The sequence below is a fragment of the Anomaloglossus baeobatrachus genome, chromosome 5, assembly GCF_048569485.1.
Source record: "Anomaloglossus baeobatrachus isolate aAnoBae1 chromosome 5, aAnoBae1.hap1, whole genome shotgun sequence".
In the NCBI taxonomy this organism is placed as follows: domain Eukaryota; kingdom Metazoa; phylum Chordata; class Amphibia; order Anura; family Aromobatidae; genus Anomaloglossus; species Anomaloglossus baeobatrachus.
In genome coordinates this window covers 106,421,635-106,438,680 of record NC_134357.1, presented here as the reverse complement: position 1 = coordinate 106,438,680, position 17,046 = coordinate 106,421,635, and the positions used below count along the sequence as shown (strand labels likewise).

The following is a 17,046-nucleotide window of genomic DNA, read 5'->3' as shown; positions in this document are numbered from 1 at the left end:
TAATATGATCGGTCCCTCTACCCCGCTGTAGTATGATCGGTCCCTGTACCCCGCTGTAGTATGTCGGTCCCTGTACCCCGCTGTAGTATGATCGGTCCCTGTACCCCGCTGTAGTATAGTCGGTCCCTCTACCCCGGTGTAGTATGGTCAGTCCCTGAACCCCGATGTAGCATGGTCGGTCCCTGAACCCCGGTGTAGTATGGTCGGTCCCTCTACCCCAGTGTAATATGACCGGTCCCTGTACCCTGGTGTAGTATGGTTGGTCCCTGAACCCCGATGTAGCATGTTCGGTCCCTGAACCCCGGTGTAGTATGGTCGGTCCCTCTACCCCGGTGTAATATGACCGGTCCCTGTACCCCGGAGTAGTATGATCGGTTCCTGTACCCCGGTGTAATATGATCGGTCCCTCTACCCCGGTGTAATATGACCGGTCCCTGTACCCTGGTGTAGTATGGTCGGTCCCTGTACCCTGGTGTAGTATGGTCGGTCCCTGTACCCCGCTGTAGTATGGTCGGTCCCTGTACCCTGGTGTAGTATGGTCGGTCCCTGTACCCTGGTGTAGTATGGTCGGTCCCTGTACCCTGGTGTAGTATGGTCGGTCCCTGTAACCTGGTGTAGTATGGTCGGTCCCTGTACCCTGGTGTAGTATGGTCGGTCCCTGTACCCTGGTGTAATATGACCGGTCCCTGTACCCTGGTGTAGTATGGTCGGTCCCTGTACCCTGGTGTAGTATGGTCGGTCCCTGTACCCTGGTGTAGTATGGTCGGTCCCTGTACCCTGGTGTAGTATGGTCGGTCCCTGTACCCTGGTGTAGTATGGTCGGTCCCTGTACCCTGGTGTAGTATGGTCGGTCCCTGTACCCTGGTGTAGTATGGTCGGTCCCTGTACCCCGGAGTAGTATGGTCGGTCCCTGTACCCCGGTGTAATATGACCGGTCCCTGTACCCTGGTGTAGTATGGTCGGTCCCTGTACCTCGGTGTAGTATGGTCGGTCCCTGTACCCTGGTGTAGTATGGTCGGTCCCTGTACACTGGTGTAGTATGGTCGGTCCCTGTACCCTGGTGTAGTATGGTCGGTCCCTGTACCCTGGTGTAGTATGGTCGGTCCCTGTACACTGGTGTAGTATGGTCGATCCCTGTACCCTGGTGTAGTATGGTCGGTCCCTGTACCCTGGTGTAGTATGGTCGGTCCCTGTACCCTGGTGTAGTATGGTCGGTCCCTGTACACTGGTGTAGTATGGTCTGTCCCTGTACCCCAGTACAGCACATTGTCAGCCTCCCTTCTCCCGGTCCCGCTCCTGCCTCCCCCCTTTTTCCCTGTCAGGAGAAGGCGGGCCGTGACGTCACTCTTCGCTGCCGCACTGGCGGCTACGTTCGGGCACTAGATCCAGGGGACATGACCCCGCTGCGGTCACCGGACACACATCGTCCAGCACCGGATTATTAGCGCCGCTGCAGCGGATTGGAGCCGTGCAGCCGGGAGTAGAGGCGGGGGCGGCGGGAGCAGAGGCGGGGGCGGCTGTCAGCGCTCAGTGATGGGGGATCCTGCGCAGCCTGCAGCGGCCTCCGCTCCGCTCATACAGAATGGATTCCGCGCACCTGGCGCCCCCGGATCACTCAGTAACGGGGAGAGCAGCGAGCATGGAGCCGCGCACCAGCGATCACCCCCAGATCACCAGGGCTCTCCGGCCAAGAAGAGCAGGGTCAGGAGAAGGCTGGACTCGGGACGGAAGAGCAGACCCCGTAAGTGCTGTGTGCTGTGCTCACCATGGATCGGCCGATAGATGGTAACGATTGGTCGTGCAATGTATGTGAGCGATCAGACACGATCTGTCTCAGGAGAATGTGAAATATAGCAGTAATGATATTTAGGTGGATAATCCAATTATAATCGTGTCTGGTGCCAAAATGATTGCACCCATTGAATGCTAGGGAAATGTCATGAAGGGTCCATACCGGGGGGCCTACAGGATACAGAAGGGTCCTTACTGAGGGAGCCCCCAGAATACAGATGGGTTCTTACTGGGGAGACCCACAGGATACAGAAGGGTCCTTATTGGGGAGGCCCCTAGAATACAACAAGGGTCCTTACTGGGGAGGCCACAGAGTCCAGAAAGGTCCTTACTGGGGAGCTCCCAGAATACAGAACGGTCCTACACTGAGGACGCCACAGAATACAGAAGGGTCATTACTGGGGAGCCCCGAAAATATAGAAGGGTCCTTACTGGGGAGCCCAAAGAATACAGAAGGGTCCATACTGGGGAGGCCCTGGAATATAGAAGGGTCCTTACTGGGAAGCACCCAGAACACAGAAGGGTCCAAAATGAGGAGACCCCCAGAACACAGAAGGTTCCATAATGAGGAGGCCTCCAGAACACAGAAGGGTCCATACTGAGCAGGCGTCCAGAACACAGAAGGGTCCATACTGAGGAGGCCTCCAGAACACAGAAGGGTCCATACTGAGGTGGCCTCCAGAACACAAAAGGGTCCATACTGAGGAGGCCTCCAGAACACAGAAGGGTCCATACTGAGGAGGCCTCCAGAACACAGAAGGGTCCATACTGAGGAGGCCTCCAGAACACAGAAGGGTCCATAGTGAGGAGGCCTCCAGAACACAGAAGGGTCCATACTGAGGAGGCCTCCAGAACACAGAAGGGTCCATACTGAGGAGGCCTCCAGAACACAGAAGGGTCCATACTGAGGAGGCCTCCAGAACACAGAAGGGTCCATACTGAGGAGGCCTCCAGAACACAGAAGGGTCCATACTGAGGAGGCCTCCAGAACACAGAAGGGTCCATACTGAGGAGGCCTCCAGAACACAGAATGGTCCATACTGAGGAGGCCTCCAGAACACAGAAGGGTCCATACTGAGGAGGCCTCCAGAACACAGAAGGGTCCATACTGAAGAGGCCTCCAGAACACAGAAGGGTCCATACTGAGGAGGCCTCCAGAACACAGAAAGATCTATACTGAGGAGGCCCCCAGAACACAGAAGGGTCCCTACTGAGGAGGCCTCCAGAACACAGAAGGGTCCCTACTGAGGAGGCCTCCAGAACACAGGAGGGTCCCTACTGAGGAGGCCTCCAGAACACAGAAGGGTCCCTACTGAGGAGGCCTCCAGAACACAGAAAGATCTATACTGAGGAGGCCTCCAGAATACCGAAGGGTCATAGGCCCCCAGAATACAACACTATGGACCACCTCATTCTCCACTACAATGAATTGCAGAGTTGGGACCCAGGAGTAGTTTGAAATCACAGACCCCCGCCTCCTCCCCCAAATAATGCTAAATGACTCAAAATAGTAGACGGGCCATAAGTATGGGGCACCTCACTATGAGCGCTGGAAACATCCCTTTCCCGTAGTATGACGGGCGTACATGTACAGAAGGATAATGTTTGATGGATGTCACCACCTTTATTTATTCCTGCACTTGAAACCAGATAAGACCGGCACAAAAAATAAAAAAAACAGCCCAAAATATGTAGTGACAGCCACAAGTGCACCTTTATTGGTGGAATTTATCTGTCACAATTCTGGTGCCAGTTCATTTAGTAATAAGAGACGTGATCAAAGGGTTAACCAGGCATATCACCAAAGTCTGCAGTCCCTGTATGTCACTCCATGTGACTGAAGACTTGTGAATCCTCACATCACTGCGCACACTGTGAGGATTCTCCTGTGATGGCTGCGAGACTGAGTGGTCATGTGACCACAAGTATGCGATATACACACTCCCGGCCACATTCCGACTAGACATGTGTGGCCTCCATTTACCGGTATTGAGTAGGCCGCACACGTTTACGCTATGTGCACACATTGAGTATTTGGATGCAGAAATTTCTGCACCATTTCTGTATATCTTAGTAGGAAAACATAGCAGCATTTTACACTTGTGTTTTTCTAGCTTTTTTTTTTGGACAGCAAGAAAGAGCTAGAGATAGATATAGTGTATACATATAGTCAGATAGAAATAATTGCACAACCCCCCAACTTTTAATAAAACTGCAGCCTGTGGAGCTTATTGGCTTTTTATCATAAAATAAATAAATGAGAAAAAAAAACAAAACGATGTAGGGGTCCCCCTATTTTTGAAAGCCAGCAAAAGTAAAGCAGACAGCTGGGGGCTGATATTATCAGGCTGGGAAGGTCCATGATTATTGGGCCCTTCTTACCCTAAAAATACCAGCACACAGCCACTCAGAAATGGTACATTACATTAAATGCTCTAATTCTGGTACTTCACTTTGGCTCTTCCCTCTGCCCTGGTGCGGTGACAACTGGGGTAATGGTTTTTGGGGTTGATGTCAGCTGTATACAGTCAGCTGGCATCAAGCCCAGGCGTTTATTTGAAAAATAGGTGAAGAAAATGTTGAAAGAATTGACATGCTGCAGATTATATTCTGCACCAAATCTGCAAGGAGAAAATACTCAATGTGTGCACTAGATGTCATGTTTCTCATTGACTTTCCTGGCATTAGGATTTCAATCCCTTCAGCCCCAGGGCGTTTTCCGTTTTTGCGTTTTTTTTTTTTTTTTGCTCCCCTTCTTCCGAGAGCCGTAACTTTTTTATTTTTCTATGAATCTTGCCATATGAGGGCTTGTTTTTTGTGGGACGAGTTGTGCTTTTAAATGAAAGCATACGTACCATATAGTGTACTGGAAAACAGCAAAAAAATTCCAAGTGTGGAAAACTGCAAAAAAAAAAGTGTAATCGCACATTAGTTTTTGGGATATTTTATTCACCATGTTCACTATATGGTAAAACTGATGTGTCATTGTGATGCCTGAGGTCGGTGCGAGTTTGTAGACACCAAACATGTATAGGTTTACTTGTATCTAAGGGGTTAACAAAAATTCACAAGTTTGTCCAATAAAAGTGGGGCACATTTTGCGCCATTTTCCGAAACAAGTAGCGTTCTCATTTTTTGGGATCTATGGCTCAATGACTGCTTAATTTTTGCGTCTCGAGCTGACGTTTCTAACGGTACCATTTTTGCGCAGATGCTACGTTTTGATCGCCTGTTATTGCATTTTGCGCAAAACTTGTGGCGCCAAAAAAACGTAATGTTGGCGTTTGGAATTTTTTGCTGCTACGCCGTTTACTGATCAGATGAATTGATTTTACAGTTTGATAGATCTGGCATTTCTAAATGCGACGATACCAAATATGTGTATATTCTTTATTTTCTTAACCCGTTAATTTTCAATGGGGCGAAAGGTGGGTGATTTGAACTTTTAGTTGTTTTTTTTTTTTAGTTGTTAAAACTTTTTTTTTATTTTACTAGTCCCCCTAGGGGGCTATAGCGATCAGCAATCCGATCGCTCTGCCCCATCTGTAGATCTCAGCTACAGAGCCGAGATCTGCAGATATGCTGCTTTACTCTCCGTGCTGACACTATGCCGGCATTGAGAGAAAGTGACTCATGTTAGCTACAGGCATCATCACATGACCCTGTGCTACCATGGCAACAACCGAAAGTCACGTGATCACACACGTGACTTCCGGTGGGGGCGGTGGTAAGTGAAAGTAATGGCCGTGCGCATATACATCTCGCTGCCAGACTTTGTAAGGGGTCAAATGTTGTAAGGGGTCAAATGTAAGGGGTCAAATGTTGCGGGTGGAATGCGATTCCACTCGTAACATGCAGGCACACATGTTAAGGGTTGAAAACAGCTGATTTGTGCGCGGATCGCCGCGACCTGCCCACGGCAGGGGGCGGGGATTAACCTCACACGATCCATGACGGATATATCCGTCATTGGTCGTAAAGGGGTTAAGGGAATCTGTCACCACTTTGACTTTTTTAAACTGTTAATATAGGTATACAGGTTATAGAATGCTGAAATATCATCTTTTATCACTTTATGTAAATGAGCTCTTCCAGGCTATGAGGTTGATGCTGCCTGGAAGATAACTCCGCCTCTAGAGATTATTATAAATAAAAAGGGGCGTTACCCGTGTGAGACAAGTAACTGACACAGAACAGGAGAAATAACATTTGACTTCTTTCAAACACATTTTTTTTGCAGCTCCCTGAGCTCTGCTTCATTGCAACAATGTTGCAGCCCTGTCTTCCTGCAAGCTGATGATCTGCTGCTGATAAAAGTGGTTTTATCAAAATGATAGAAAGCAGCCCAGTAAGTGACATATCTCTGGAATCAGGGTCTCTGCCCCTACATCATGCTTCTCTCAGATAATGAGGCAGAAACCTGTTGATGGATTCCACTGTGACAATCGGGGCCATTGTCACACTGCATACACTGAGTGGATCTTTTCACTTTGTTTACATGCAGCAGAGGCATAAATGGGATCCTGCTCAGCATGTGAATTAATTTCTGCAAACTTTATGATGGATTCAAAAGGACGGGAATATTGGGCTCTTAGGCTGCTTTCACACATCCGTTTTTCACCGTCAGGCACAATCCGGCGAATTGCGGATAAAACGGATCCGGCGTTGGATCCGTTTTATTCCCCATAGACTTGTATTAGCGCCGGATTGTGCCGGATGGCCTTGCGTTGCATGCGGCGTCCGCCGGCTCCAGCGAAATTTCTTCGTCCTGCTGCCGGAAAGGACGCAGCATGCAACATTTGTCTCCGGCAAAAAAATGGACCACATCGGATCCAGCGCCATCCGGCATGTTATATAATGGAAGCTTATGGGCACCGGATCCTTTGTCATATGGCATATCACGGAATCTAACCACAGATCCGTTTTTTTGAACTGCGCATGTTCAGTATCACAACGGATCCGTCAAAAAACGGAAGTTACGCATGAAAAAAAACTGATGCGACGGATCCGTTTTTTCGCCGGATCCGTCGCATCAGGTTTTTTTTTTGCCGGATTGTGCCTGAAACCAAAAAAACGGATGTGTGAAAGCAGCCTTAGATAGAGGTTTATTGTGGCGGTTAATTGCACACCTGAATGATTGTTGACTCCATGTTAATGTGGGCACTTGGGTGACTTAGGCTGCTTTCACACCTCCGGTTTTAGCAGAGCCGACCAATCCGGCTCTAAAACCTATGCAACGGATGCGGCGACAAAACCGCATCCTTTGCATAAGTTTTTTACATGCGGCCCGTCCGTTTTTTGCCGGTTGTGGCAGGCTACTGAGCATGCGCAGTGGAAAAAACCGCATGCGGCGGCCGGATGCGTTTTTTGCCGCAGGACGCCGCATGTGGCGTCCATAGGCATGCATTGCAAATCGCGCCACATCGGCTGGATGCGGCGCGATGCGGTTTTTTTTGCCGGACAAAAAAACGTGCCAGGCAACGTTCCATCTGGCCACCGCATGGGCTAAATCTGCCGCATGCGGCAAAAACCGGACGTAACGCAAGCCCATGCGGCACAATACGGCACTAATGTAAGTCTATGCAAAAAAAACGCAACCGGCGGCAAAGAAAAACGGTTGCGTTTTTTCTACAAAGCGCCGGATTGTGCCGCACAGGAAAAACCGGATGTGTGAAAGCAGCCTTAGTCAGCGGTTTTAATTTTAGGCCACATGTAAGGGTGTATGCCCACAATCTGGACATGCTGCGTCCTGGATGCAGCGTGTCCTCTCCTGCGGGGTCGTGAGTGCTGTCAGAAGGAGACCGCAGCTGCCTGTGCCCACCATCAGGGTTCGGGTCGATGCGGACTTTAGCTCTATTTTCCCTGCGAAGAACACTCGCACCTCCACAGCATAAATTGACATGCTGTGGCTCGGGAACCTGCGCCGCAAGTCAGTTTACGCTGCAGGAAAACCAAGCATAGTGGGCATGAGATTTCTATAAGTCCCATCCACTGTGCTTGTACTGTACAACACAGCGTTTTGGACGCAGCGAAAACACATGGTGTCCAAAACGCTGCAAACCCTGATCGTGGGCTCGAAGCCTTAAGTTTTTGATCAGTATTTTGCCTCAGTATTTGGTCACTATTTTGCCTCAGTATTTGGTCACTATTTTGCCTCAGTATTTGGCCTCAGTATTTGGCCTCAGTTTTATGTCCCAATATTTGGTCAGTATTTTACCTCAGCATTTGTAAGCCAAAACCAGGAATGGGTACAAAATACAGAAGTGTTGCCCGTGTTTCTATTCTATTTTTCCTCTGTTACACTCCTGGTTTTGGGTACAAATACTGAGGTAAAAAAACTCCCCAAATACTGAGGTATGGCCGTTTGACCGCTTTAGTAGTTATGATGACTCCTCTTACCCTTTTCTGCTTTTTCTTTCTTCCTTTCCCACATCTAGATAGCAAACTGGATTTACACCTCAATAGAAATGTACGGTGTATATCTTCGCTCCCTTCTCTTTCTTTCCCTCTGACTTTCCCACTTTAGATTCAGAATTAATCAAGTTTGTAAAATGTTTTTTTTTGTGATTTGTTAAAGGGATTCCATCACCAATTTGACCTTTTTAAACTGTTAGGCTATGTGCGCAAGTTGCGCATTTGCATGCAGTTACGCTGCGATCTGCACCGCAGCGTAACTGCATGCCGTGCGCACATGGCGTATTAGAGCGCAGCGCTTCGGCTGCTGTCCGAAGCGCTGCGTTCTAAGAAGTGACATGTCACTTCTTTCCTCCGCTCTGCATGCATCCCCCGCTCTGTCTATGGGAGGGTCTGCAGGCAGAGCGCATGAAATAGTCTTTCTTTTTTTCATTACGGACTGTTTCTGCAGTGATTTGAAGCGCACGTGTGCTGTTCAAATCGCTGCAGAAATTTCTGCAGGGACCGTACGCAACGTGCACACATAGCCTAAATATAGGCATATAGGTTATAGAATGCTAAAAAGCCATACCTGTAGGTCTCTTATCAGATGCCTTGTTGTTGAAATACCATCTTTTATCACGTTTTGTAAGGACCCTTTCACACGTTAGTGATTCCGGTATGTATGACGTCTGTTTTTATACATACCGGAGACACAGACATACGCAGACCCATTATAATCAATGGGTCTGCACACACATCAGTGTTTTCACAAGGACTGTGTGGTGCACACGCGTGTCCATGTGTTCCGCATGGAGACAAGTCTGTTTTTCTCCGGCAGTGATGTCACATGGAGCACAGTGGTGTGATCAGTGTGACATGTCCTGGAGAAAACACGTGTCTTTACAATAAAATTATTTTCTATACTCACCTGTCTCCAGCCCTGCTGTCTTCAGTGCTTCTGTCACTTGCTTTCAGGCTGCTCATTATGCTCATGAATATTCACTGCAGTGCGGGAGACATCAGCACAACAGACAGCAGCGTCGGGGATAAGTGAGTAAAAAGTTCCTGCTCTCCGTGTGCTATCACAGATAATAAAGGGGCGTTACCAGTGGGATATGTGATGGTAGCTCTCTGCTCTCACTGCAGAACTGCGTGTGATTATTAGGCCGCAGTTCCACTTGCGTATGACTTGTGCGAGTCTTGCATCAGTATAACCCGGCATGGCTGCACACTCTCCGGACACGGGTGCCTCAGCTGCATGGAAATACATACAGCCGACCTGCTTCTGTCAGGAGAATGTGGTGGGCGATACCTATGCAAGACTCAGACGAGTCATACGCAAGTGGAACTGTAACCTAAGGCCGGGGCCACACGGGGCACTAGTGCGATCCTCGCATGACAGGCGGCTCACGCTGGCAGCACAGCAGAGCCGAATGTCATGTGAGTATCCCTGAGACTGAGGTCCGTTTGTGCGAGCAGACCTCAGCTGCGGGGGGGCGCCGGCTCCGAATAGGGGAGGGCCAGTGCTGCGGAGGGGCGGGCCAGCATGGAGGAGGGGAGGGAGGGATTTATCTCCCTCTCTCCTCTGTAGTCGGCTATTGACATTCTCGCCCTGCACTCACATTACACCGGTGTACTGCGAGTGCAGTGCGATTTTTCTCTCGCCCCATACACTTGAATAGGTGCGAAAGAAAGAGTCTGCATTGCATCCGCAACATGCTGCGACTATTTTATCGGTCTGATTAGGGCTGAGAAAATAATCGCTCATGTGTGCTGACACACAGGCTAGAATTGGTCCGAGTGGAATGCAATGTTTTATCGCACTCCACTCGCACCGATTTTCTCGCCGTGTGGGACACTTCTGCAGGTCCTCTGGCTTCAGTATTCAGCTGACAGGCAGACAGGGCTGCAACATTGTTGCAATGAAGCAGAGCTCAGGGAGCTGCAAAAAATGTGTTTGCAAGAAGACAAATTTTATTTCTCCAGTTCTGTGTCAGTTAGTTGTGTCACGCTGGTAACGCCTCTTTTATATAAAACAAGCATTGGAGGCGGAGTTATCTTCCTGTCAGTATCCACCCCACAGCCTGGAACAGTTCTATAAAGTCAGAAAATATCATATTTCCATACCAATTCATCTGACATGAGACATAAACATAAGACTATTGTCAGCATTCTATAACCTGTATGCCCACTTTAAAGGGAACCTGTCAGCAGATTTGGAGACTATAAGCTGTGGCCACCACCAGTGGGCTCTTATATGCAATATTCTAACATCTATATATATAATTGCCTTATTCTGTCTGTCTGTCTGTCTGTCTGTCTGTCTGTCTGTCATGCTCCGAAATTGTGTCCTTACGGTGACACAAAGCTGATTGGCCGCTGGGCTCGCCATGGCCCCGCCCCCCCACACGGATTGGCCTCTCGCCCCGGCTCTCTGCAGGCCCCGCCCCCCTCACGCAATGCACGCTCGCTCTGGCCCAACTGACACGGAGCCCCGATTCCCAGGTGAGTACACACACACACATCAGATCACACTCACTCTCACACTCAATCTCACACACACCTCACACATCACAACATGCTGGGATATCGCTTGCTTCTACACCGGCTCCGTCAGGATCCCAGCAGCGCCACACATAACCTTGCGATGCTGGGATCTTCACGGAGGCCGTGAAAGCTGGTAACCATTATACACATCGGGTAACTAAGGTCCCTTAGTTACCCGATGTGTATCATAGTTACCAGTGTACACCGGCTCACACTCACTCTCATACACACCTCACACACACATCACATCGCATCCACACATCAAGGTCCTGCAGCGGCGGAAAATACAGACACATAACAGCACACACATACACACACACAAATCAGATCACACTCACTCACACACACACATCACATCGCATCCACATACTCACAACATCCTGGGATATCGCTTGCTTCTCGGCGGCGATACTGTGCTGTTGTGATCTTCCAGGACCTGCCGGAGGATCACATGGCCAGAAGCATGTGATATCCCTGGATGTTGTGAGTATAAGCGCGTATGTGCGATATCGTCAGTGTCTGTGTGTGTGAGTGTATGCGATCGGGTGTGTGTGAGTGTATGCGATCGGGTGTGTGTGAGTGGATGCGATCGGGTGTGTGTGAGTGGATGCGATCGGGTGTGTGTGAGTGGATGCGATCGGGTGTGTGTGAGTGGATGCGATCGGGTGTGTGTGAGTGGGTGCGATTGGGTGTGTGAGTGTCGGCAGAGGAGCACGGCGTGCTGGAGGAGGCTGGGAGCAGAGAGGCTGATCATGGGGAAGGCTGGGAGGAGAGAGGCTGATGCTGGGGGAGGCTGGGAAGGGGAGGCTGGGACGAGGGAGGCTGATGCTGGTGGAGGCTGATGCTTGGGGAGGCTGATGCTGGGGGAGGCTGGAAGGAGAGAGGCTAATGCTGGTGGAGGCTGATGCTTGGGGAGGCTGATGCTGGGGGAGACTGGGAGGGGAAGGCTGATGCTGAGGGAGGCTGGGAGGAAGGAGGCTGGGAGGAGAGAGGCTGATCCTGGGGAAGGCTGGGAACGGGAGGCTGATGCTGAGGGAGGCTGGAAGGAGAGAGGCTGATGCTGGAGGAGGCTGGAAGGAGAGAGGCTGATGCTGGTGGAGGCTGATGCTTGGGGAGGCTGATGCTGGGGGAGACTGGGAGCGGAAGGCTGATGCTGAGGGAGGCTGGGAGGGGGAGGCTGGGAGGAAGGAGGCTGGGAGGAAGGAGGCTGGGAGGAGAGAGGCTGATCCTGGGGAAGGCTGGGAAGGGGAGGCTGATGCTGAGGGAGGCTGGAAGGAGAGAGGCTGATGCTGGGGGAGGCTGAAAGGAGAGAGGCTGAGGCTGGGAGGAGAGAGGCTGATGCTGGGGAAGGCTGATGCTGAGGGAGGCTGGGAGGGGAAAGCTGATGCTGGGGAAGGCTGGGAGGACGGAGGCTGGGAGGAGAGAGGCTGATCCTGGGGAAGGCTGGGAGAGGGAGGCTGATGCTGGGGGAGGCTGGAAGGAGAGAGGCTGATGCTGGGGGAGGCTGGAAGAAGAGAGGCTGATGCTGGGGGAGGCTGATGCTGGGGGAGGCTGGGAGGAGAGAGGCTGATGCTGGGGAAGGCTGGGAGGAGAGAGGCTGATGCTGGGGACAGAGAGGAGAGGCTGATGCTGGGAGGAGAGAGGCTGATGCTGGGATGAGAGAGGCTGATGCTGGGATGAGAGAGGCTGATGCTGGGAGGAGAGAGGCTGATGCTGGGGGAGGCTGGGAGGAGGAGGCTGATGCTTGGGGAGGCTGTGAGAGGGAGGCTGATGCTGAGGGAGGCTGGGAGGAGGGAGGCTGGGAGAGGTAGGCTGAGAGAAGAGAGGCTGATGCTGGGGGAGGCTGATGCTGGGGGAGGCTGGGAGAGGGAGGCTGATGCTGGGGGAGGGTGGGAGGAGGGAGGCTGGGAGGAGAGAGGCTGATGCTGGGGAAGGCTGGGAGGAGAGAGGCTGATGCTGGGGACAGAGAGGAGAGGCTGATGCTGGGAGGAGAGAGGCTGATGCTAGGATGAGAGAGGCTGATGCTGGGAGGAGAGAGGCTGATGCTGGGAGGAGAGAGGCTGATGCTGGGAGGAGAGAGGCTGATGCTGGGAGGAGAGAGGCTGATGCTGGGGGCAGAGAAGCTGATGCTGGGGGCAGAGAGGCTGATGCTGGTGCAGCATGGGGGATGGAGCACGATGGGGGGGTGCGCAGCATCGGGGATGGAGCATGATGGGGGGTGCGCAGCATCGGGGATGGAGCACGATGGGGAGTGCGGAGTATGGCGGATGGAGCACGTTTGGGAGTGCGCAGCATGGCGGATGGAGCACGTTTGGGAGTGCGCAGCATGACGGATGGAGCACGTTTGGGAGTGCGCAGCATGGGAGATGGAGCACGATGGGGGGTGCGCAGCATAGGGGATAGAGCACGATGGGGAGTGCGCTGCATGGGGGATGGAGCACGATGGGGAGTGCGCTGCATGGGGGATGGAGCACGTTTGGGAGTGCGCACCTCCCCCCAACACACACACACACACGCGCGCGCACTGCACAACACACCACACACACACTGGGAACCACAAACAACTGCCCTACACAGACACCCACACACACAGACAACGCTGCACACACACAACACCCAACACACAAACACCGCGGCACACACAAATATACGCACATACCGTACAACACACACATTGCAGAAAACATACCTCCCCCCAAAACACACCACACACACACAAACCGCGCAACACACACACACAACGCTACAGACACACAGCGCTCCACAAACAACGCAACACACGCAACACACATACAACACCGCTCTCACCCCCCGTCACACCCAGACAACACCCAGAACATGTACAGCCCCTACATAAACACTTGGTAACTACACACAACAACATCTATATATATATATATCTATAACAAAAATCATACATGAACTACACAATACGTAAATTCTAGAATACCCGATGCGTAGAATCGGGCCACCTTCTAGTGCTGTATATAAGAGCGCAGGCCGCTGTGTAGAACGTAAAAATCACTTTATAATACTCACCTGAGGGGCGGTGCGGTGCAGACCGGTCGTATAAGTGTCTACGTTCTCCGGTAGCGGCGCCTCCACACTAGCCGGCATTGAGGTCCTGCTCATGCGCACTACAATACTTTGATCTGCACTGCTCAGGGCAGATCAAAGTGCGCCTGCGCAGGACCTCAATGCTGGCAAGTTTGTATGATGTAGGACGCGTCATGCACCCAGGTTTCAGAAGAAGGAGGACAAAGATGGCCGAAAGAGGAGGCGCCGGTACTGGAGAACGAAGACATCCATCTGACCAATCCGCAGCTCCTCTTACGTGAGTATTATAAAGTGATTTTTACGTTCTACACAGCGGCTTGGGCTCTTATATGCAGTATTCTGGAATGCTGTATATAAAAGCCCACTGGTGGTGGCCGCAGTTTATAGTCACCAAATCTGGTGACAGGTTCCTTCTAACAGTGTAAAAAGGTCAATGTGGTGACTGATTCCCTTTAAACCAAATAAACGTCATTCTTAAATCAATCCTGAAGTAAAAAAAACCCCTCACCAAATACACAATGTGCGCACGGTTTCTCATTTCGTTGATAGTTTGATGACTTTTGCTTTTATCACTACTTTGAGGCTGCTATGACTCTGATTTTATTAGGCTGAGTTCACATGTCCTGTAATCCTGCGGTAGAACAGATCCTGCAGAGATCCGTTGGCAAAAACGCTCTGCAAACACAACTTTTTTGTCCGTTGTTAAATAACTTATGTCTGCCGGATCAGGTTTTTATAACATGGTAGTCTATGGATAACGGATCTGATAATAGATTGCTATTTATCTTCCATTTGAAATGGATCCTGTATGAAAAAAACCAGATCCTTTACAAAAGCAAGAATAACGGATCACTAAATAGCAATCCGTTAACAGATCCGTTCTCCATAGACTCCAATGCTAACTTATGTCTGCCGGATCTGTTTTTTTTAACATTGGAGTCTATGGAGAACGGATCTGTTAACGGATTGCTATTTAGTGATCCGTTATTCTTGCTTTTGTAAAGGATCTGGTTTTTTTTCATACAGGATCCATTTGAAATGGAAGATAAATAGCAATCTATTATCAGATCCGTTATCCATAGACTACCATGTTAAAAAAAAACCTGATCCGGGAGACATAATTTTGCTAACTGATCTCTGCAGAATCTGTTCTAATGGATGATTACAGGACAAGTGAGCTCAGCCTAAGCAAAAACTGGATCTTTTATAAATGCAAGAAAAAAATGGATGGCTAAATAGCAATGAGTTAAAGGGAATCTGACACCAGGTTTTGCTCCCGCATCTGAGAGCAGCATAATGTAGAGATAGAGACCCTGATTCCAGTGATGTGTCACTTACTGAGCTGTTTGCTGTCATTTTGATAATATCAATGTTTTCTCTGCTGCAGATCTAGCAGTTATACCGAGCTCATGACTATGCTGGACTATGGGGCAGCAGGACAAGTAGTCCTATAATAATAATCTACTGCTGATTAAACAAGTGATTTTATCAAAACTACACTAAGCAGCCCAGTAAGTGACACATCACTGGAATCATGATCTCTGTCTCTAAGTTATGTTGCTCTCAGATTAGGTGGCAAAAACCTGGAGAGAGACTTCCATCCGTTTTCCATAGACTCCCATGGTAAAAAAAGCCAGATCTTGTAAAAATATATATTTTTTCAAAATGGACAAGAAAATTATATTTGCACAACTTTTTTTTCCAACAGATCCGTAACAGATGATTACTGGACATGAGATCTCGGGCTGCTGTGCTGTGTGGTCAGGCTTTTCCTGATTCTGATTTCCCAGTCAGATGATACTGTAAACATTGCACCGATCGTACTCGTCATTCTGTCCCCGGCCCGGCGATCATTGGTCGTATGTGATGATCATGTCTGTGGCTGCTGGAGCTGCATTCCCAGGCGCTCTGCCAGCCCCGGGGATGGTTCCCAGCACGCTCCAGGGTGGGCTGTGCCCGGGAGGGGTGGTGTGATGGCGCTGCCTGGTCGCCCCCCGCACGCCCGGCACCGGGAGGATTGGTGACAGCGCAGTCAGTAGACGGCTTCAAATCAATGCCGAGTTAAATGCCTGCTGGGCTGAGCCAATCAGGAGCGCAGACGCACTAACACACCCACTGACACCACGGGGGGCCGGTCTGTGAGCAGCCAATCAGGAGGCGGGCAGCATGGCTATTGTGCTGCATGCTGGGTCCCGGGCGCTCGGTACAACAGGAGACATTTCGCAATTTGTGCAGCAGAAATCTGTGACCTTGTTCCCAGTGACTCCAGACGGGGCTGCCCGGGATGCGGAGCTGCGGGGACGGGACTGCCGCTCACTGACTGCCGCACTCTGCCCACCATGAAGCTTATAGACGGAAAGAAGCATTGTGAGTACGAGAATGTGTGTGTACTGATGCCTCCAGGAACCCCTGATGTGCTGGGTGACCCCTGCATGATGGGGTACACAGGGTGCTGCATGGGGGGACACTGAGCAGGGCTGCAGCACAGAGAATGGATAGCTGGTATGTATATATAGTATGGAAATGGTAAAAATATCAGTCCCTTTAAGATCCATGATTAGCTGGATAGAACTAATGGCATACATGTACAGTATATTACGTCTCAGAGGAGATCTCATTTATATGTATAAATACATGTGTGGTCAATATAAAGGACTGGCACATGACTTATTTCTTCCAAAGACAATACTAAGGACCAGGGGGCACTCACTGCGAGTGGAAGGAAAGCGATTCCGACACCTAAATAGGAAAGGGTTCTTTACAGTTAGAGCAGTCAGACTGTGGAATGCCGACCACAAGAGGTAGAAATGGCAGATACTATAACAGCTTTTAAAAAAGGGCTGGATGATTTCCTCAGTACACACAACATTGTCGGTTATAAATGACTTAGGGACAAAATGTAGAATTGGAGGAGGAAGGTTGAACTAGATGGACCTAGGTCTTTTTTCAACCTATGTAACTAATTACCATTCATTATCAATTTATGCATCTGGATTGATATTTTTTCCATAGTTCTTGCAGTTATTGGTATACCTACAGGAAATGGGATAAATGAAGCGTTAGTTACCCGATCCCCTCCAGCACTGACAGGAGATGGAGTAGATCATATACATTTCAGCCCATTTCCTGCACATAAGCTAATTACCAGACATCACCTTTAATTGTTTCTTTGTGTTGTAAATGGTATTTGAGGTATGGTATGGGTGCATCCACCACTGTGCAGGACAATATCCTCTGCTATGGGGATTGTGACCT

The 17,046-nt window shown here is 50.1% G+C and overlaps 1 protein-coding gene across 2 annotated transcripts in view; it reads left to right on the top strand.

The window, feature by feature from the left end:
* The first annotated feature begins 1,337 nt into the window (after positions 1 to 1,337).
* The window catches only part of PANK1 (pantothenate kinase 1), a 104,529-nt gene continuing 88,820 nt past the window's right edge, over positions 1,338 to 17,046 (top strand). Inside the window, exon 1 of one of the 2 annotated variants that reach the window (XM_075348744.1) lies at positions 1,338 to 1,741. In XM_075348744.1, coding sequence (XP_075204859.1) covers positions 1,534 to 1,741 — 208 coding nt within the window. In that variant the 5' untranslated portion in view covers positions 1,338 to 1,533. Of the gene's footprint in view, positions 1,742 to 16,001; positions 16,159 to 17,046 lie in introns of those variants that run through there. The other variant, XM_075348745.1, reaches the window with a different exon arrangement.